The sequence below is a fragment of the Salvelinus sp. IW2-2015 genome, unplaced genomic scaffold (genome assembly GCF_002910315.2).
Source record: "Salvelinus sp. IW2-2015 unplaced genomic scaffold, ASM291031v2 Un_scaffold16339, whole genome shotgun sequence".
Taxonomy (NCBI): Eukaryota; Metazoa; Chordata; class Actinopteri; order Salmoniformes; family Salmonidae; genus Salvelinus; species Salvelinus sp. IW2-2015.
The window spans coordinates 288922-310880 of NW_019957542.1; the positions used below are offsets into that span (position 1 = coordinate 288922).

General features: G+C 44.2%; 1 protein-coding gene across 1 annotated transcript; it reads right to left on the reverse strand.

Moving 5' to 3' along the window:
* Positions 1-4202: 4202 nt before the first annotated feature.
* LOC112080499 (prolyl 4-hydroxylase subunit alpha-3-like) lies at positions 4203-21276 on the reverse strand. The gene is made up of 13 exons (XM_070442607.1): positions 20922-21276; positions 20243-20397; positions 19865-20094; positions 18771-18920; positions 18566-18617; positions 17925-18088; positions 17453-17629; positions 10626-10690; positions 9994-10153; positions 8977-9039; positions 8605-8673; positions 7722-7818; positions 4203-5660 (listed from the first exon to the last, which is right to left on the reverse strand). The coding sequence occupies exons 1-13, from the start codon at positions 21110-21112 to the stop codon at positions 5590-5592; spliced, it is 1644 nt and encodes a 547-aa protein (XP_070298708.1). The 5' UTR covers positions 21113-21276; the 3' UTR covers positions 4203-5589.
* Between the last annotated feature and the right edge of the window lie 683 nt (positions 21277-21959).

Sequence of the window (21959 nt, forward strand, 5' to 3'; positions counted from 1 at the left end):
AATCCAACCAAGAAGTGAGAAATCTGATGGTTGGTCGATTTTCAACTCATCGCCTATTGAAAACACAGTAGGATATGGATCTGTTTGCACTTCCTACGGCTTCCACTAGATGTCAACAGTCTGTAGAACCTTGAATGAAGCTTCTTCTGTGATGTGGGGCTGAATGAGAGGGGAATGAATCAGTGGTCTGGCAGAGAGCCAGGTCCTGGTCACGCGCATTCCACATGATATCGACTTGCGTTCCATTACTTCTATAGACACAAAGGAACGTTATTGAATATATATGATAACAACATCCTAAAGATTGATTCTATACTTAGTTTGACAAGTTTATTCGACCTGTAATATAACTTTTTGAAGTTTTCGTCCGACGTTCGSCTGGACCTGCACGAGCGTTTGGATTTGTGTACTAAACGAGCTAACAAAAGTAGCTACTTGGACATAAATGATGGACATTACCGAACAAAACAAACATTTCTTGTGGAAGTGGGAGTCCTGGGAGTGCATTCCGACGAAAATCAGCAAAGGTAAGTGAAGATTTATAATGCTTTTTATGAGTTTTGTTGACTGCACAATTTGGCGGGTAACTGTATGGCTTACTTTTGTGGCTGAACGCTGTTCTCAGATTATTGAATATTGTGCTTTTGCCGAAAATATTTTTTWAATCTGACACAGCGGTTGCATTAAGAACAAGTGTATCTTTAATTATATGTAAAACATGTATCTTTCATCAAAGTTTATGATGAGTATTTATGTTATTTGACGTGGCTCTCTGCAATTTCACCGGATATTTTGGAGGCATTTCTGAACATGGCGCCAATGTAAACTGAGGTTTTTGTATATAAATATGAACTTAATCGAACAAAACATATGTATTGTGTAACATGAAGTCCTATGAGTGTCATYTGATGAAGATCATCAAAGGTTAGTGATTCATTTTATCTCTATTTCTGCTTTTTGTGACTCCTGTCTTTGGCTGGAAAAATAGCTGTGATTTTCTGTGATTTTGCGGTGACCTAACATAATCGTTTGTGGTGCTTTCGCTGTAAAGCCTATTTGAAATTGGACACTTTGGTGGGATTAACAACAACTTTACCTTTAAAATGGTATCAGATACATGTATTTTTGAGGAATTTTAATTATGAGATTTCTGTTTGAATTTGGCGCCCTGCACTTTCACTGGCGGTTGTCATATCATCCCGTTAACGGGATTGCAGCCATAGTCTGGGGAGTTTCCTTGGCCATGAATCCAAAATATCGATGTTTTGTTCCCCGAGCCACTTAGTTATCACTTTTGCCTTATGACAAGGTACTCCATCACACTGGAAAAGGCATTGTTCATCACCAAACTGTTCCTGGATGGTTGGGAGAAGTTGCTCTCGGAGGATGTGTTGGTACCATTCTTTATTCATGGCTGTGTTCTTAGGCAAAATTGTGAGTGAGCCCACTCCCATGGCTGAGAAGCAACCCCACACATGAATGGTCTCAGGATGCTTTAATGTTGGCATGACACAGGACTGATGGTAGCGCTCACCTTGTCTTCTCCGGACAAGCTTTTTTCCGGATGCCCCAAACAATCGGAAAGGGGATTAATCAGAGAAAATGACTTTACCCCAGTCCTCAGCAGTCCAATCCCTGTACCTTTTGCAGAATATCAGTCTCTCCCTGATGTTTTTCCTGGAGAGAAGGGGCTTTTTTGCTGCCATTCTTGACACCAGGCCATCCTCCAAAAGTCTTTGTCTCACTGTGCGTGCAGATGCACTCACACCTGCCTGTTGCCATTCCTGAGCAAGCTCTGTACTGGTGGTGCCCCGATCCCGCAGCTGAATCAACTTTAGGAGACGGTCCTGGCGCTTGCTGGACTTTCTTGAGCGCCCTGAAGCCTTCTTCACAACAATTGAACCGCTCTCCTTGAAGTTCTTGATGATCCGATAAATGGTTGATTTAGGTACAATCTTACAGGCTGCAATATCCTTGCCTGTGAAGCCTTTTTTTGTGCAAAGCAATGATGATGGCACGTGTTTCCTTGCAGGAAACCATGGTTGACAGAGGAAGAACAATGATTCCAAGCACCACCCTCCTTTTGAAGCTTCCAGTCTGTTATTCGAACTCAATCAGCATGACAGAGTGATCTCCAGCTTTGTCCTCGTCAACACTCACACCTGTGTTAACGACAGAATCACTGACATGATGTCAGCTGGTCCTTTTGTGGCAGGGCTGAAATGCAGTGGAATTTTTTGGGGGGGGATTCAGTTCATTTGCATGGCAAAGAGGGACTTTGCAATTAATTGCAATTCATCTGATCACTCTTCATAACATTCTGTAGTATATGCAAATTGCCATCATACAAACTGAGGCAGCAGACTTTCTGAAAATTAATATTTGTGTCATTCTCAACACTTTTGGCAACGACTGTATGTGTGTGCATAAGAACAATTCTCCACAGCCCGAGTGGACGCTTGCAACTTGGTTGAAATACAATAGCACCATACAGTTGAAGTCGGAAGTTTACACACACTTAGGTTGGAGTCATTAAAACTAGTTTTTCAACCACTCCACAAATTTCTTGTTAACAAACTATAGTTTTGGCAAGTCGGTTAGGACATCTACTTTGTGCATGACACAAGTCATTTTTCCAACAATTGTTTACAGACAGAATATTTCACTTATAATTCACTGTATCACAATTCCAGTGGGTCAGAAGTTTACATACACTAAGTTGACTGTGCCTTTAAACAGCTTGGAAAATTCCAGAAAATTATGTCATGGCTTTAGAAGCTTCTGATAGGCTAATTGACATAATTTGAGTCAATTGGAGGTGTACCTGTGGATGTATTTCAAGGCCTACCTTCAAACTCAGTGCCCCTTTTCTTGACATCATGGGAAAATCAAAAGAAAACAGCCAAGACCTCAGAAAAGAATTGTAGACCTCCACAAGTCTGGTTCATCCTTGGGAGCAATTTCCAAACGCCTGAAGGTACCACGTTCATCTGTACAAACAATAGTACACAAGTATAAACACCATGGGACCACGCAGCCGTCATACCGCTCAGGAAGGAGACGCGTTCTGTCTCCTATAGATGAACGTACTTTGGTGCGAAAAGTGCAAATCAATCCCAGAACAACAGCAAAGGACCTTGTGAAAATGCTGGAGGAAGCAGGTACAAAAGTATCTATATCCACAGTAAAACTAGTCCTAAAGCCAGACTACGGTTTGCAACTGCACATGATGACAAAGATCGTACTTTTTGGAGAAATGTCCTCTGGTCTGATGAAACAAAAATAGAACTGTTTGGCCACAATGACCATCGTTATGTTTGGAGGAAAAACGGGGATGCTTGCAAGCCGAAGAACACCATCCCAACCGTGAAGCACGGGGGTGGCAGCATCATGTTGTGGGGGTGCTATGCTGCAGGAGGGACTAGTGCATTTCACAAAAGAGATGGCATCATGAGGTAGGAAAATTATGTGGATATATTGAAGAAACCGCTCAAGACATCAGTCAGGAAGTTAACGCTTGGTAGCAAATGGGTCTTCCAAATGGACAATGACCCCAAGCATACTTCCAAAGTTGTGGCAAAATGGCTTAAGGACAACAAAGTCAAGGTATTGGAGTGCCCATCACAAAGCCCTGACCTCAATCCTATAGAACATTTGTGGGCAGAACTGAAAAAGTGTGTGCTAACAAGGAGGCCTACAAACCTGACTCAGTTACACCAGCTCTGTCAGGAGGAATGGGCCAAAATTCACCCAACTTATTGTGGAAGGCTACCTGAAACGTTTGACCTAAGTTAAACAATTTATAGGCAATGCTATCAAATATTAATTGAGTGTATGTAAACTTCTGACCCACTGGGAATGTGATGAAAGAAATAAAAGCTGAAATAATAATTATCTGCTATTATTCTGACATTTCACATTCTTAAAATAAAGTGATGATCCTAACTGACCTAAGACAGGGAATTTTTACTAGGATTAAATGTCAGGAAATGTGAAAAAACTGAGTTTAAATGTATTTGGCTAAGGTGTATGTAAACGTCCGACTTCAACTGTACGTGTCCTGTGCTCACATTTTAGACAGGTCAACTATAAATAGTCTGCGGAATGTACGCATAGTAAATATTATTTTTTGTATGTTTTGTTTTAACTGCTTAGTAATGAGGCAGACACATATTTTTGTTGAAGTTATTTATTTTGAAATCATAAAGTTTGAGAATTCCATAGAAAAAAATGTTCTTGGTTGGAGAAACGCCAAAGGCATAACCTTCATCCTCCATGCATTTTATCAAACATGGGCCTCCTGTCAATCCACTCCAGGGGGAACAGTCAAGGTCTACTGTTAAGGAATGCAGCTGGGAGAATGTAGCATTCCTGTAGTATACGACCTCTGTGTTTGTATCTGTGTGTGGTGTGTGTGTGTAAAGGGTAGGGGTGGTACGGGGTTGTGTACCGGAGGGAATACTTCCTTACATCCCAGCAGGCAGAGATATTATCCTTGTTGAACCCCTCTCCCTTCAACAGTCCCTGTCACTCAAAAGGCAGCACCCAGCCCAAAGAGAGGGAGCCTACAGTACATTTCACTCCTCACTCGCTCATAGACTAGGTGTGAAAGCTGGTATGCACTCTTTTCAGAGGTGTTTTGACCTACATACAAACACATATTTTGGCTGGCTGGTATGCAGCTAGATACCCAGGATTTGTAGTGAGGTCAGAGTACTAAAGCAGATGCATTCATCCAATCATCTGTTTTACAGACCATGACTAATTAATTATGCCTCTGAATGGGAGCTAGAAGACACAACAGGTTTGACTCATATGCACCCCATTAGCTACAAGGAGATGAGCAATAGAGAGCACACCAAATGTCAGCAAGCCGCTCAGTGGGAGAGACTACTACCTCATCTCCTTTGGTTTCCTGAACTGACAGCATGAATGGGAAAAAGTCACAATAACCTTTTTCCTCAATCACAGCGCTGCTCTTAACTACATTCTTAAGGTGTGAGATGGTTAGAGAAATATAATTCTAACTCAATTCTAATGGTAAAGATCAGCGCTGTGCTAATGAGATCAGTCCGTGTGAAGCGTATCCTGACAGATTCAGTGCATCAGTTTTCAAAAGGCTGCATTATACTTATTTTTACATTTATTTTCAAACAAACTGACAAACAGCCTAGCAGCGTTAACTGAAACCAGCCCAGTGTGTGAGTGTAGAGGCCTCTCTCGCTCTCTCTGCTCCAGCAGGGACTGACTGGGGAGTAGGAGCAAGAGGCCACTCTGCCTTTGGGGCTGATTGCCAAATGCCCTCCTCCCCCACCACCACCTCCTCCTTCCCAAAACCAAGTCAGCCCCCTGCCATTCCATCCCCCTCCAGCAGTGTCTGTGCTCCTCGTTCCCTTGTGCCTGAAGCTCCAATCACAGATGCAGGCTGCTCTTTGGCTGCCTTCCCCTCCCCCAGCCTCAAGCGCTCTCGCATGCTCTCTCTTGCTCCCTCTCTCGTTCCCTCCCTCTCTGCCTGCGTGGCGCGCACGGCTCCATTGTGGAGGCTGGTTCTTGTACTCCAAGCGGTCCCAGCAGCTGCTTTCTCTCTTCTCACTCCTCAGGATTTGGGCTGCAGCGTCTCTGGAACTCCTGGCCGTGCTCATGGATCCATTTGTTAGCCACTGGAACAGGGCATGGACAACAGAGAGTATGTGTTAGTAGTGTATGTCACAGAGTAGTCAAATAAACATAAAATATAATATATAGGTGTGTAAAAAAGAGTTGTTAAATATTCACTGACATTAAAATCCCCAAAAAGTGTAGACACACATTTTTATATAGATCCCTTGTATAGAGCCATCAATTTTTTTACTTTAATTTTTTATTTTTTTATTTCACCTTTATTTAACCAGGTAGGCCAGTTGAGAACAAGTTCTCATTTACAACTATGACCTGGCCAAGATAAAGCAAAGCAGTGCGACAAAAACAACACAGAGTTACACATAAACAAACGTACGGTCATTAACACAATATAAAAAAATCTGTATACAGTGTGAACAAATGAAGTAAGGAGGTAAGGCAATAAATAGGCCAATAGAATTTAGCAATTTACACTGGAGTGATATATGTGCAGATGAGGATGTGCAAGTAGAAATACTGGTGTGCAAAAGAGCAGAAAAACAAAAACAATTACGGGGATGAGGTAGGTAGTTGGTTGGATGGGCTATTTACTGATGGGCTGTGTACAGCTGCAGCGATCGGTAAGCTGACGCTTAAAGTTAGTGAGGGAGATACAAGTCTCCAACTTCAGTGATTTTTGCAATTCGTGCCAGTCATTGGCAGCAGAGAACTGGAAGGAAAGGCAGCCAAAGTAGGTGTTGGCTTTGGGGATGACCAGTGAAATATACCTGCTGGAGCATGTGCTACGGGTGGGTGTTGCTATGGTGACCAGTGAGCTGAGATAAGGCGGAGCTTTACCTAGCAAAGACTTATAGACGACCTGGAGCCAGTGGGTTTGGCGACGAATATGTAGTGAGGGCCAGCCAACGTGAGCATACAGGTCGCAGTGGTGGGTAGTATATGGGGCTTTGGTGACGAAACGGATGCCACTGTGATGGACTGCATCCAATTTGCTGAGTAGAATGTTGGAGGCTATTTTGTAAATGACATCGCCGAAGTCAAGGATCGGTAGGATAGTCAGTTTTACGAGGGTATGTTTGGCAGCATGAGTGAAGGAGGCTTTGTCGCGAAATAAAAAGCCGATTCTAGATTTAACTTTGGATTGGAGATGCTTAATGTAAGTCTGGAAGGAGAGTTTACAGTCTAGCCAGACACCTAGGTATTTATAGTTGTCCACATATTCTAAGTCAGAACCGTCCAGAGTAGTGATGCTAGTCGGGCGGGCGGGTGCGGGCAGCGAACGGTTGAAGAGCATGCATTTCGTTTTACTAGCATTTAAGAGCAGTTGGAGGCCACGGAAAGAGTGTTGTATGGCGTTGAAGCTCGTTTGGAGGTTTGTTAACACAGTGTCCAAAGAAGGGCCAGATGTATACAGAATGGTGTCGTCTGCGTAGAATGGTCTGCGTAGAGAGAAAGAATGCGACACCATTCTTTGCGTCAAAGAATGGTGTCGCAAGAGCGACACCATTGATGTATACAGAGAAGAGAGTCGGCCTGAGAATTGAACGCTGTGGCACCCCCATAGAGACTGCCAGAGGTCCGGACAACAGGCCCTCCGATTTGACACACTGAACTCTATCTGAGAAGTAGTTAGTGAACCAGGCGAGGCAGTCAATAATGGGAAATGGGGCCTTGTTATAATCTTAGTTCAAATACATGAACACACAGTAAAATAAAAAATAAAAAGTATATACTTTCTCGTTTAAGTGTCTCTCAGATGCAGCCACTCACATAATGACTGATTCCCCTCTGCGTTTCCTTTAGCCTTGTCACTGACTGTGGGATCCAGGATAGAGTTAAATGTGGAATGGAGGCCCACATGTTTAGCATCCCAGAGCTGTGCTCAGTGCCTGACCTCTTCTCTATATTGTCCCCAACTCTATCTGTATAATGCAGTGCAGATGTGGCCCCAGGCTCCTGCTGTGACTTCAGTATGACAGGCAGGGGCTACTGGAATAGACGTAGGGTCCTTAGCTTTCCACATCTGACACTGCTCACTGTACCTGTGTGTTTTTCTATAGGAACTATGTGGAGTTCCCGGTTGTCTCATTAAAGCCTCTTACCCCATTTGTCCCCAACAAGGACAGGGCAGCCAGCATGCAGAGTGTCCCCATCTCCTTGACCGTTCCGATGGAGGTTCCACCAGAAGAGGGCAGCATTCTGGAACACAAGAGACATTGGAAATGTGTCACTAAAAACATTGGAACAAAACATTTCTGGATCTTGTGGGCCACTATCGTGCCTGGAATTTGTATGGTCTCCTCCTCTACTTGACAATCCTAAGCCATTGTACCTCAATGAAAATTAAATGTTGTATATATATGTATGTTAAAATCCCACGTGCATAGCTGTGCTCCAAGTACAACATATTTGACATTGATACGAGGGAAAAGGTGCCCAGTGAGAGAGATATTTTGAGGATAGGAACACTTGAGGATAGGAAGTGAAACCTCAATAAAATCCAGATTGATAGGTTAAAACCTAGTGAGGTCCTGTGTCTTTTCAACAGCAGCTCATTTATTAAACCAAACACCACACCAGGGCCCTGGTCAAAAGTAGTACACTATAAAGAGAATTGGGTGCCACTTGGGACACTGCCTATGGCTCCTCTTTACTCATCAGGCCTACTGTCATAAGAACAGTCCTACTCCAAACATCTTAAGAAATGATGTGACCTTTCTGAGGAAAGAATCTCTTATTATTCTTGATGCCATATTAACACATGCACAGGGTGAAGGTTTAGGAGGGTATGTGTTCTGGCTTGAAGCAATTTTGATGGGTAAACAAGAAGGTAAAGCCCATGTCCAAAATAGAATCCTATTACCTATAGAGTGCACTACTTTTGACAAACAGACTGGTAACAAATAGTGCACTCTGTAGGGAATAGGGTGCCATTTGGGACACAGAACAAGTTTAGCCAGCAGCTGATGTGAGCAGTGCATTTACCTCCACAACAGGAACGCTAAAGTTAGYGTGGATGAAGGCTGTGGACCCACCTGCGTCCACAGAACTGAGCTGTGGAGGATGACAACATTCTCACTGAGTTGTGTCTAGTCTAGCCACTGTGCGCACGTAAAAGAAAAGCCATCCATGCCGGAATAAGGAGTGTGGAGTTTGTCCAAATCTCACAAGCAGACATTCTTTTTCATACCACCTTAACTTGAAGTTTGACATCTCATTGCAATTTCAATAAGAAAATACTGAATTCTAATTCTGATTGAAGCGATATAGCGTACAGTATCTCCAAAGATGCCTTTACTGTATATCCACAAATGAGACAAGCATGCACATAACAGGATAACAAGATAAAACACGTACGTATATCATGAAGGTTGCCACTCGATTCCCAGTGTTGAGCCTAAAAAGGGGGCTTGATGCTGACTGGTTACATGTAGAACATAGTACACATAAATATATCATGTCCTTACCATGGCTACGTCTCAAATGGCACCCTATTTCCCTGTACAGAGCACTACTTTCGACCAGAGAACTATGAGCCCTGGTCAAAAGTAGTGTACTAGGGCAGTGGTTCCCAAACAGTGGAGCGAGGGTCCCCCTCCCCAAAATAAGTTGTCATGTCAGTTATTGCAGACCTTAGAGAGCTATTTATATCTTGTCAAAAATTTTCAGATCAACTAGCCCATGTCAGCTGACGTTTTGTAGCTAGGTTTTTTAGTCCATAGATTTTGGATTAATGTTCGAGTCACTCAAATATCACACGAATACACATTAGACATGGCAAAATCTATAGAATTGCCAGAAAATTTCCTTTAAAACGGCAAAATGTTCTCTACAGCCATGACAAAATGTGTATAATTACAGAAAATAAGCTTTAAACCTGCAAAATGTTCTCTCCGCCAGCAAGAGGGGTGTGAGCAGTTTGTGGAATGAACAGGGCTTGTGCCCATATAAATAGACGTGGCGCGCACAGGGGGGCGGGACGTTCCCCAATGCAGGGGGGGTGACAGGTAGCCTAGTGAATAGAGCGTTGGGTAACCGAAAGGTTGCTAGATCGAATCCCCAAGCTGACAAGGTAAAAGTCTGTCGTTCTGCCCCTGAACAAGGCAGTTAACCCATTGTTCCTAGGCTGTCATTGTAAATAAGAATTTGGTTCTTAACTGACTAGTTAAATTAAAATAATATGCTGGAAGGGTGAAGAGTGTAAAAGTTTAGGAACCCCTGTACTAGGAAATAGGGTGACGTTTGGGACACAAGCCCATCACTCAACACTAACACACAAAATGAGGGTTCACTATTGCATGAAGTGTTAATTAATTTAGTAAATGTAGGGTTTATTCAAGATGTACTGTTCTAAAGATAGAGAAACCCACTCACCGTTGCATGGTCAAAATGAGGTTCATAGTGTCCTCCAATCCCATAGTTCACCACTTGGAGGTACTCTGCATACGGAGGCTGCACATTGAGACTTGTGAGCAAGGTGATTCTCTGGTCCAGCCTCCCAATGATAGGGTGGGCTGTGTTCTTTAGCCATGCACTGAAAAACAAAACACAAACTCTCATAATACAGATAATGTTACTGTCTTGGTTTGAGCTCGACCTGATGTTATGTACACTCTGTCTTCTGACAGGTGGCGTCATTCCTACTTGATGTGCAGTCCTCAACCGATCAATGCAGATTGACTCGTCGTGCTACCTGATGTAAAACAATAATGTACACTTCACCTTCCACTGATACTGTAGGTTCCAGAGGTGTTCAGCTACTTTCCATTCAAAGGTTAAAGTTTATCCCACAGTTAACTATCATACATTACATGTTATAACTAATAAGCCTGAAAATCACATGTGCACCATAAAATTAGCCCAAGCATTTCATAGTGTTATACAGTATATTCACTGGTTGCTGTGAGGGTGCATTGTTCTGCTGGTGCTTTTATTACTGCTTTCAGTGTTATGAAAAGGAACTGTAAACTATACATTTAATAGTGACATGTTTCTGATAGTAATACCTCTTGCTGATGCGATACTCTGCAGTAGCCTGTTCCTCTCCAGATGCCACCACAGATCTCCTTAACTTATGGCACAAAAAGAAAGAAAACGTTCAATACTCAATCATTTTATACAGCAGTAACTTTGACTGCCATTTCTATCTACACCCTCTCTAAATACTTTGAACTAGACAGCTAATAGTAAACCCTTGGAGCGAAGCATGAACACCTGAATACCAATGCTCAGGCAATGATGTATGTGTCTATGTGCTCAGGGCAAGGAGTACTGCATGTGCTCCAGGCTCCAAATGACTAATACTCCAGCTGCAAGTCCCAAATGGCACCCTATTCCCTATATAGTGTGCTACTTTTGTAGTGCACTATATAGGGAATAGGGTGCCATTTGAGACAGGCCAGGCCTGGTTTTAATCAACCCACCAGAGCGCCATGAAATGTTGACATAATGAGTGGAGGGATTTTAATTTGAAGAAGGGGTGGAAAACCTGTTGAACAATGCCAAAACATCCCAAAATCTAGGAGATAATTTGGGTTACAGAATGTCGCCAGAAAAACTGAGACAGCCAATGGACGCTAGTGGGAGGAGTTGTAGGAGGACAGTCTCATTGTAATGGCTGAAATTGAATAAACGGAGCGAAGTCAAACGTTGTTTCCATATGTTTGTGTTTGATACCGTTCCATTAATTCCATTCCAGTCATTAAAATTAGCCCATCAGTACAACGCAGACTCAGAGGTTGTCACTGCCGTCCTAAGGAGGAGACCAAGGCGCAACGTGGTAAGCGTACATTCTTCTTTATTAAAAGAACGAACACTGAACAAACGAACAAAATAACAAAACGAACCATGAAGCTAATATGGATAGTGCAGACAGGCAACTAAACATAGATCAAGAATCCACAAAACCAAAAGGGAAAATGGCAACCTAAATATGATCCCCAATCAGAGACAACGATAAACAGCTGCCTATGATTGGGAACCAATTCAGGCAACCATAGACATACATATACCTAGACTACCAAAACCCCTAGACATACAAAAAAACCTAGACAATACAAAACTAGCATACCCACCCTCGTCACACACTGACCTAACCAAAATAATAAAGAAAACAGAGATAATTAAGGTCAGGGCGTGACAGAAGTTATTCTTTCAAACCAGCTTGATGGACAAATTTCAGCTCTTTTTGGCATGCATTATCAGATTTTATACAACGGGTGGGTCTAATCCTGAATACTGATTAGTTAAAAGCGCATTCCAGCTGGTGTCTATTCCACAAATTGCCACCGGCTAAATCTATGACGTTTAAATGCCCATTTACTCTGTTCCATCTGACTGCGCAATCCACTGTCTCATCAGCCCAGGCAGGGAAGTTATAAACTTGATCTCCACTACAAAAAGAATCTAGACATTATCTCACATTTCTTCTAGACTAATATTTAGTTTTCAACAGCGGAGATTTGTATAAACCTCACTGTCATTGTTTCAATATTCAAATTCGATCTCCAACTGTCCAACAGTAATGTAATGAACGTGTAGGGGTCGGGAGTCGAGACGAGAGAGAGAGAGAGGCAGGCAGCGTTTCTCAGCCAGTCTAAATCATGAATCAGCTGGCATCGTTTTTATAGATGAATACAAAGAAGTATCAATTGAAAAAGGTCAAACGAAACGAAGTGCAACTAGTTTGCAGTCTTTCCAGCTTCAGTTTGAAGTGATTGTGTTAGCTATGTTGTTGGCTAGCTCTTCTAAACAACAGTGTCCTAACGAGAGAGCACATTTTCTATGCCAGGCAAAATCGTGGCTCATTAGCTCATTGTTATGGATGTATCCAAATAAACGTCACTAGAAAACAGCTTAAACAAATGCAGCTACTGTTGTTATTCTGTATGGCAATTGAACACTTAGAACGAACGACTGGGTCGCGTCCATAGATACAGAACAAAAAGAACGAACGAAAGGGTCGCGTCTCTAGCAACCCTAGATTTGTGTCGGGACTATATCTTGTGGAAGGATGAAATCGTACGAATAAATTCATCAAAATAACGTTTTTTAATGAAAATATGTCAATCATTATTTGAATATGCTGGTAACCAGTTGAATAAAAGTGATTATGTCCTCAAAGCCGGTGTTTGTTGGATATATTGGCACTGTTTGCCGGCTTGTTCTCGGGCCTAACACCGGTGCCAATATATCCAACAAACACCGGCTTCTCAGGCATTATCACTTATTTGTTAATATTTGTAAATATTGCAACCAGGTCACAGAACAGAGACTGAGCCTTTCTAAAGCCCTTGATAGATGAAGTATTTGAGATCACAAACATGCAAGAATAGAAAGATTACTATATGATGAAAATCCTATCATAGCCTGCCAATGTAATCTAAGCTGTAACTATGACTTGGGTGATAAACTAGGACATCAGTGGTAGTCTAAGCAGCCAGACCCCAGGGGAAAAAAGCAGGTTGGAAATTTCCTAAAATAACCGTTATCCCAGCAGAGCCAAAACGAACAGTGTTCTGTGTGTAGAGTCACTCTTCTACACGATCTTTACTGGAGTGTAACGGTTTTCCTCCTCCTCTTCATCCGAAGAGGAGGAGTAGTGATCGAACCAAGGCGCAGCGTAGTGAAATGACATGATTTATTGAACACGACGAAAAAACTAACTAAACTTGCATAAACAAACAAAACAAATAAATGATGCAGACAGACCTGAACGACGAACTTACATATAACGTGAACGCAATGAACAGGAACAGACTACATAAAACGAACAAACCGCAAACAGTCCCGTATGGTGCAAACATATACACAGACACAGGAGACAACCACCCACAACGAACACTGTGAAACAACCTACCTAAATATGACTCTCAATTAGAGGAACGCCAAACACCTGCCTCTAATTGAGAGCCATACCAGGCAACCCTTAAACCAACATAGAAACAGACAACATAGAATGCCCACCCAAACTCACGTCCTGACCAACTAACACATAAAACTAACAGAAAACAGGTCAGGAACGTGACATAACCCCCCCCTCAAGGTGCGAACTCCGGGCGCACCAGCAGAAAGTCTAGGGGAGGGTCTGGGTGGGYATCTGACCACGGTGGTGGCTCAGGCTCTGGACGAGGTCCCCACCCCACCATAGTCAATCCCAGCTTACGTCTACCCCCTATCATGACCACCCTCTTATTTCCCCCACCTAATTTAAGGGACAACACCAAGATAAAGGACAGCTCCGGGACCAGGTAGCTCAGGACAGAGAGGTAGCTCAGGACAGAGGGATAGATCAGGATAGAGAGATAGCTCAGGATAAAGAGGTAGCTTAGGATAGAGGGGCAACTCCGGACTGAAGGGCAGCTCCGACAAGAGCAGACACTCTGACTAGGGGCATTCTGGATTACTAGCCGCTTCTGGCTGAGGGCAGCTCATGGCTGACTGCCGCGTCTGGACGCCATGCGGCTGACGGCTCTGGACGCTCATGTCAGGCTGACGGCTCTGGACGGTCATGGCTCGCTGACGGCTCTGGCAGATCCTGTCTGGTTGCGGCTCTGGCGAATCCTGTCTGGTTGCGCTCTGGCAGATCTGTCTGGTTGGCGGCTCTGCAGATCCTGTCTGGTTGGCGGCTCTGGCAGACCTGTCTGGTTGGCGGCTCTGGCAGATCCTGTCTGTTGGCGGCTCTGGCAGATCCTTCTGTTGGGCTCGATCCGCTGTTGCGGCTCTGGCAGATCCAGTCTGGTTGGCGCTCTGCAGATCCAGTCTGCGAATGGCTCTAGCGGCTCCTGACTGACTATCGGCTCTGACGGCTCGGGACAGACGGCGGCTCTAATGGCTCGGACAGACGGATGGCTCTAATGGCCGCTGGGAGACGGGTGCTAATGGCGCGGGAGACGGATGGCTCTAATGGCGCGGGGAGACGGATGTGCTCAGATGGCGGCTGGAGAACGTGCCAGATGCGTGGGACGATGCTCAGACTGATCGCTCTAGCGGAAGCTTTGGCTGCTCCTGTCTGCGAAGGCTCTGTAGGCTCATGGGCGGGGGCAGCTTTGCAGGCTCATGGCAGAGGGACAGTTCAGGCGCCGTTGGGCAGACGGCAGACTCTGGCCGCTGAGACGCACTGTAGGCCTGGTACGTGGTGCCGGAACTGGAGGCACCGGACTGGAGACACGCACTCAAGCCTAGTGCGGGGACAGGGACAGGGCACACTGACCTCTCGAAGCGCACTATAGGCCTGGTGCGTCGGTACCGGCACTGTGACACCGGCTGAGTGCACGCACATCAGCGAGGACGGGAGAAGGAACAGTGCGTACAGGGCTCTGGAGACGCACAGGAGGCTTAGTGCGTGGTGCCGGAACTGGAGGCACCGAACTGGATACACGCACCATAGGAGAGTGCGTGGAGGAGGAACAGGGCTCTGGAGAAGCACTGGAAACCTGGTGCGTAGTGGAGGCACTGGTGGTACTGGGCTGGCGAGAGTAGCGCCGGAAATACCGGACCGTGCAGGCGTACTGGCTCTCTTGAGCATTGAGCCTGCCCAACCTTACCTGGTTGAATGCTCCCGTCGCCCGACCAGTGCGGGGAGGTGGAATAACCCGCACCGGGCTATGTAGCGAACCGGGGAAACCATGCTAAGGCAGGTGCCATGTTGCCGGCCCGAGGAACGCACTGGAGACCAGACGCGTTGAGCCGGCCTCATGACACCTGGCTCAATGCCCAATCTAGCCCTACCAGTGCGGGGAGGTGGAATAACCCGCACCGGGCTATGCACACGTACAGGAGACACCATGCGCTCTACTGCGTAACACGGCGTCTGCCCGTACTCCCGCTCTCCACGGTTAGCCTGGAAGTGGGCGCAGGTCTCCTACCTGCCCTTGGCCCACTACCTCTTAGCCCCACCCAAGAAATTTTGGGTGTTACTCACGGGCTTTTCGGGCTTCCGTGCAAGCTTCCCCTCATAACGCCGGTTCCTCTCTCTCTTTCCTCCGCTCTCCAGCTGCTCCAGCTGTTCCCATGACGGTGATTCACTTTAGCCCATGGTCCTTCTCCGTTAAATACTTGCTCCCAACTCCACAAGTCCTGTATACTTCCCGTTGCTCACATTACGCTGCTTGGTTCTGGATTGGTGGTGGTTCTGTAACGGTTTTCCTCCTCCTCATCCGAAGAGGAGGATAGTGATCGAACCAAGCGCAGCTAGTGAAATGACATGATTTATTGAACACGACGAAAAAACAAACTAAACAAAACAAATAAATGATGCAGACAGACCTGAACGACGAACTTACATATAACGTGAAGAACGCAATGAACAGGAACAGACTACATAAAACGAACAAACCGCAAACAGTCCCGTATGGTGCAAACATATACACAACACAGGAACAACCACCCACAACGAACACTGTGAAACAACCTACCTAAATATGACTCTCAATTAGAGGAACGCCAAACACCTGCCTCTAATTGAGAGCCATACCAGGCAACCCTTAAACCAACATAGAAACAGACAACATAGAATGCCCACCCAAACTCACGTCCTGACCAACTAACACATAAAACTAACAGAAAACAGGTCAGGAACGTGACATAACCCCCCCCTCAAGGTGCGAACTCCGGGCGCACCAGCAGAAAGTCTAGGGGAGGGTCTGGGTGGGTATCTGACCACGGTGGTGGCTCAGGCTCTGGACGAGGTCCCCACCCCACCATAGTCAATCCCAGCTTACGTCTACCCCCTATCATGACCACCCTCTTATTTCCCCCACCTAATTTAAGGGACAACACCAAGATAAAGGACAGCTCCGGGACCAGGTAGCTCAGGACAGAGAGGTAGCTCAGGACAGAGGGATAGATCAGGATAGAGAGATAGCTCAGGATAAAGAGGTAGCTTAGGATAGAGGGGCAACTCCGGACTGAAGGGCAGCTCCGGACAGAGAGACAGCTCTGGACTGAGGGGCAGTTCTGGATTAGTTCTGGTGGGCATAGAATGCCCACCCAAACTCACGTCCTGACCAACTAACACATAAAACTAACAGAAAACAGGTCAGGAACGTGACATGGAGTCATAAAATAGGTGTCACGTTCCTGACCTGTTTTCTCTTGTTTTGTATTTATTTAGTATGGTCAGGGCGTGAGTTGGGTGGGTTGTCTATGTGTTGTTTTCTATGTTGGGGTTTTGTGTGTTCGGCCTGGTATGATTCTCAATCAGAGGCAGCTGTCAATCGTTGTCCCTGATTGAGAATCATACTTAGGCAGCCGGGGTTTCACGTGTGTTTTGTGGGTGTTTGTTCCTTGTTAGTGTTCCGCCACACGGGACGGTAACAGTAGTTTCATTTTGGTTATTTTGTATCGCATATTTGTTTTCGTGTATATTAAATCACTATGGAAACTAACCACTCTGCGTATTGGTCCGATCCTTCTCGCCTCTCCTCGTCCGATGAGRAGGACGATATAGACTATCGTTACAATAGGCCGTTGACATGGTAACGCATTTAATAATGCTTCATATGCGCAACAACTAATCATGACACAGGACGGTCTCTTCTATCAGTTATGTTATTTAAAAGACACTCATCATTTTGAATGGACTTGGAAAGTGAATGTGGTAATCAGAATCAATGTTATGACAATGGAATCTGGGGCCATATGCATCAAGCGTCACAGAGTTGGATGGCTGAGTTAGGATCCATTTAGCCTTTAAGATCATAATGAATAAGACTGGACAGGGAGGACTGGATCCTAGATCAACACTTCTTATCCGAGATGCTTGATACATACTGCCCTGATAGGCCTTTTCTGAGTAAAAGGGGCGACACCATGACAGTAGATAGACACTCACCCCTGTCTGGGCGAGGTCCCTGATGCGCTCTGCCTCTGAGTCAGTGATGAAGCTGTGGTAGAGGACCACATACGGCTGCAGGCTCAGCACCTCCCGTCTGATTGGCTGCAGTAGTAGCCCAGGACTGTCATTGTTGAAATAGTCACAGAACAGCCGGGGGTTTTCATAACGCATTGGCTGTGAGGAGAGAAGGGCATCTGAAGTCATTACTGGATCCGAAACATGGGAAGAAAGCAGCAGTATTTTCTTTTCATCCTCAGAACTTAAAAAATATTTTCGTTCTCTATGAGCTCCAGAATGTAGCCAAGTCTTAGTTTTCCACATATGGTGGCTCATGTGGTGTCGTACATGTAAAAGGACAGTATGATTTCAGTTGCTGTTTGGAGCATTTCTAAAAGCAAATGTATCGCTCAATTGCTACCGCATATAGCCGGCTGGGTGGAGGAGATTACAATATCATAGATGAGTATACCGGAGTGCCCTGTGTCCGACACAGTCTCTCGTAGGTGTTCCTTGTCCGTAGATAGGTGGTGTTGGGCCTCTTCAACCCAGTGTCAGCGCTCAGTGATGGTGGATTGTCAACAAGCAGTCGCTCATACTTCTCTACATTCTTCAAAACTCTCCTGTTCATGGGATCTTCAGGAAGGGAATCATGTTAATACCATCAATATGATACCATGAGTTTGGAGAAACAAATCACAACGTCCAGTTGGTAAAATAGAAACAAACGAGCAGTACAGATGTTTTCCTGGTCAATGTACGTAGTATTATTAAAAGGAGGCCTGAATTGTAAGGTCCAGGTCCACGTCTGCATTATGCACAGTAAGTATATAGTACTTCAGGGTTCAGCTACCGTATGGGGAAATAGGCTGATATACAAAGCAGATGGTGACAATGATATATGTAGTGGGATGTTTTTTTATGGATTGGGGCAGTCCCACTCCTTTTTCAGAATGTTATTTTTATTGGACAGGATAAAGAGAAAGGAAGTGGGTCGGAGTAAAACCCATGCTCGCAACGGAACATACTATGTGCGATCCAGAGGCAGCAGTTTAGACCGCTGGACCACCCCAGGCCACTCTATAGTGGGATGCTTTAACTAGACAGGCTTACCATGGTTCAACAACTCCTGAGAGAGACTCAGTGCATAGGAGATGTTTCCTGTCTGAAGCAAAACAAAAAAGTAACATTTGGTCAACAAAATGCTGAAAGAATCACATCTGTCCACAAATACTATTTTCAACCAGTAGGTCTATTTTATAAAGAATCACATTCAAAATCAAAATAACTTGTATTTCTATGTGCAACATAGACACACCTTGAAGTGAGAGAAGGCCAGGTGATCCAGAGCATCTTCCAGAGTTCCCTCATTCTCTGGGCTCCATTCCCCCCCCGCCCTTCGGAAAAGACGCACTGACTCCTCCAGCCACGGCACTGAGTGGTAGTAGTCCTCCAGCTCATAGGCAACCTACGATACAACAACAGGATGTTAGCATTAGAAAACAACAGAAAGCTTTCATAATGACAAATTGAGACACATTCTTTTCCTGAACAGTCATACACCATACTCAAAATATATGTTGGAAGGAAAGAGTAAACACCTTTTCAGCATTGTAAATATCATTCTCTCACATCTAGAGCTGTAGAGAAGAGAGAGCGACGTAAAGTAAATGTACTACTATGATTGTTGATGGTGGCTGAGGCTTTGTACGGGCCCTGGAAACGTGGCAAATATAGCTAACCCTTAGATAACCCTGCTGGTTTTAACAACTAGGTTTTAGCCACCACAAAAGTGCAGTTGACGAACTATTACTGCATGCAACATGCCAAACGGAGCATCTGTTTACACATGGTCACAGTCAGATAATCCTGGTGTTAGCACAAGTGAAGGCAAAGGCCCTTACTCCACATTCTTAGACTTCCCTAAACAGATATGATGTATTTTCCATACTGTCTCTCCCACACAGTGCCACTGTACATAAACAGTAGGATCCATTGAGGAGTGACTCATCAGGAGGAAGACTTTGTCCGTCTTCCAAATGTCTCCAAATGTCACCCTATTCCCTTTATTGTGCACTACTTTTGACCAGGACCCAAAAGACAMTGTACATTACACACTCAACACAACACATACATTGCACATTACCCTTATCATACACACTTCTCATAAAGCCACATACTGTAAGTAATACATATTGTACATTCCCTTAGTCAGTGGCGTACTATTGACGTTCAGGTATGATGGACATGGGAATGAAGAAGTGCTTATGCCTGTTCAGCTTACGTGTGGGATTTGTGTAACCATAGGGAGCTTTCATCATTGTTAGATCTATATGAGACAGTGTGCAAGAGGAGAAGGGTGGAGAATCATGTGCAGCCAATGATTAAATGGGTGAGTTATTGGTGGCTTACCTTCCCAACCAGGAAGCAGTCATCCCCAGAAAGAAGAACAGATATTGTGGGACTGTAGATGTCAATGGGGTTGCCGTTAGTGATCCTCTGGAAGTGACCTCTCACAAGTCCCCCCACTTGAAGGGCATACACATCCTGCAGTCTCATCAACCCATTGGCCGCCCCCTGAAGGTCCTCCAGTTTTGGCAAGCTTCCCTCCTCCTCCACCTCCTCGTACCCGGACCTGAAGGCTGAAACACAACACGGGGGGAGCGAGTGGGGGTGGGGTGGCGACAGAACACAAAAAGTGGTGATGGACCTTTGTCAAACTTATGTCCCAGGTTATGTCAGTTGTAAGGACCAGATTTGTTTTTAAAGAGAGTCATAAAGGGAAACAACCTTGGGTGTTCTCTTGTGCTTCATCACTGTAGATCAGATTAATCCACTCGGACTGCAAGCGCTTGATAAGAGTAAACRCCACCAAGGGGTTTGCCATAACAGCTGATGGTCCATTGTACACCTCACTGTGCAATTCTGACACCTTTGCATAAAACCTGCAGAAAGAGTCTATAAGTGCTAAAGGTTTAGAGAGAATATCACCCTATGGTGATACCATGGTAGATGGACAGGGGGGAGACAACCATGCAATGATATATGCATGAGGTTTTACATTGAAATCAAACTGCCCCTAAATCAGTATAGAACGCATCTTGAGTTTTGATAGGTTTTAGAAGGAACTTAACATTAGTAATTAGTCATTATAATGTTAAGTTCCCTCTAAAGTTACCTAAAGGATGGAGGTGATTCATCAATGGCATATGTTCTGAAGGAATACAAAGGCCTAAGTATGAAGATAATCGTAGCCTATCGTGAAATTATATGGAACAACATACAATAAAGAACACATAGCCCAAACATATAGCTTACWAATTTTTAGACACAATTATTTAGCAATATTTGTTCTCTCTCTTTCTAAAACCACACACTCTAAACCTTAATAATTAAGCCTACAACATAAATGAGTGATAAGCTATCAAGMACACGTGCATCATGACAACGTTCCCTGTCTGTYACTCACCTTTTGATGTCTTCAAGTCTCTCCGATTCGTGTTCAATATAAGTTTCTAAATKATCAATAAGTTGTCTTTCAACAATGATGGCTTGTTTGACGTTCAATAATGACGTATACATCTCACCAAAAGATAATGGTATCAAAATCATATTGATTATAACACAGACTGAGTAAATGGATTTGAAATAATTTTGCATTTTGCGCGCGTATGATGCCTTCGATGACGTTTAAAAAGTTGCCTAGGCAACTATATAATCTCTATCAATGGGTCTTGCTTTAAATGTATTAAATGTAGCGCAGTTTCTTGTTTGAAACCACTCAAACCTGCCCTACGGGAAAGTTTAGCTCGGTCCTGCGGTTCTGTGTGATTCTCCGCAATGTTCTTTCTCAACAATGCGTGCTGCTCACACCTGAGAGATCAGCTTTCACCCCTTCACATCATCTGTCATCAAGAGGAATGGTTCAACAATAACAATCTCATATATGAAGTTGCATGATTAATGAACAATCGTATTACATTAGGTATTTTAGGATTTGGATTTGCTCAAAATGTATTGCAACAGTTTCCCTTTGGAATTGTCATGCGTAAATGTGCCCAGTCCCTGCATTCTACTCAACATATATTAGTCTAATTAAATGATTTTATAACAACTCTGAATATCAAATAATCTAACCCTTACTGCTTTAGATATCAGTGTTCTTATTTCGCCAAAGAAACTGACCGTCTTCCTATGGGCACACATTCATCCAGTGCGCAGTGGTGWAAAGTACTTATGTACAAGTACTATAACGTACTATTTAAGTAGTTTTTTKGTGTATCTGTACTTTACTATTTAGATTTTTGGCAAATTTTACTTCTCTACATTCCTAAAGAAAATAATGTACTTTTTACTCCATACATTTTCCCTGACACCCAAAAGTACTCGTTACATTTTGACAGGAAAATGGTCCAATTCACACACTTATCAAGAGAAYATCCCTGGTCATCCCTACTGCCTCTGATCTGGCTGACTCACTAAGAACAAATGCTTTGTTTGTAAATKA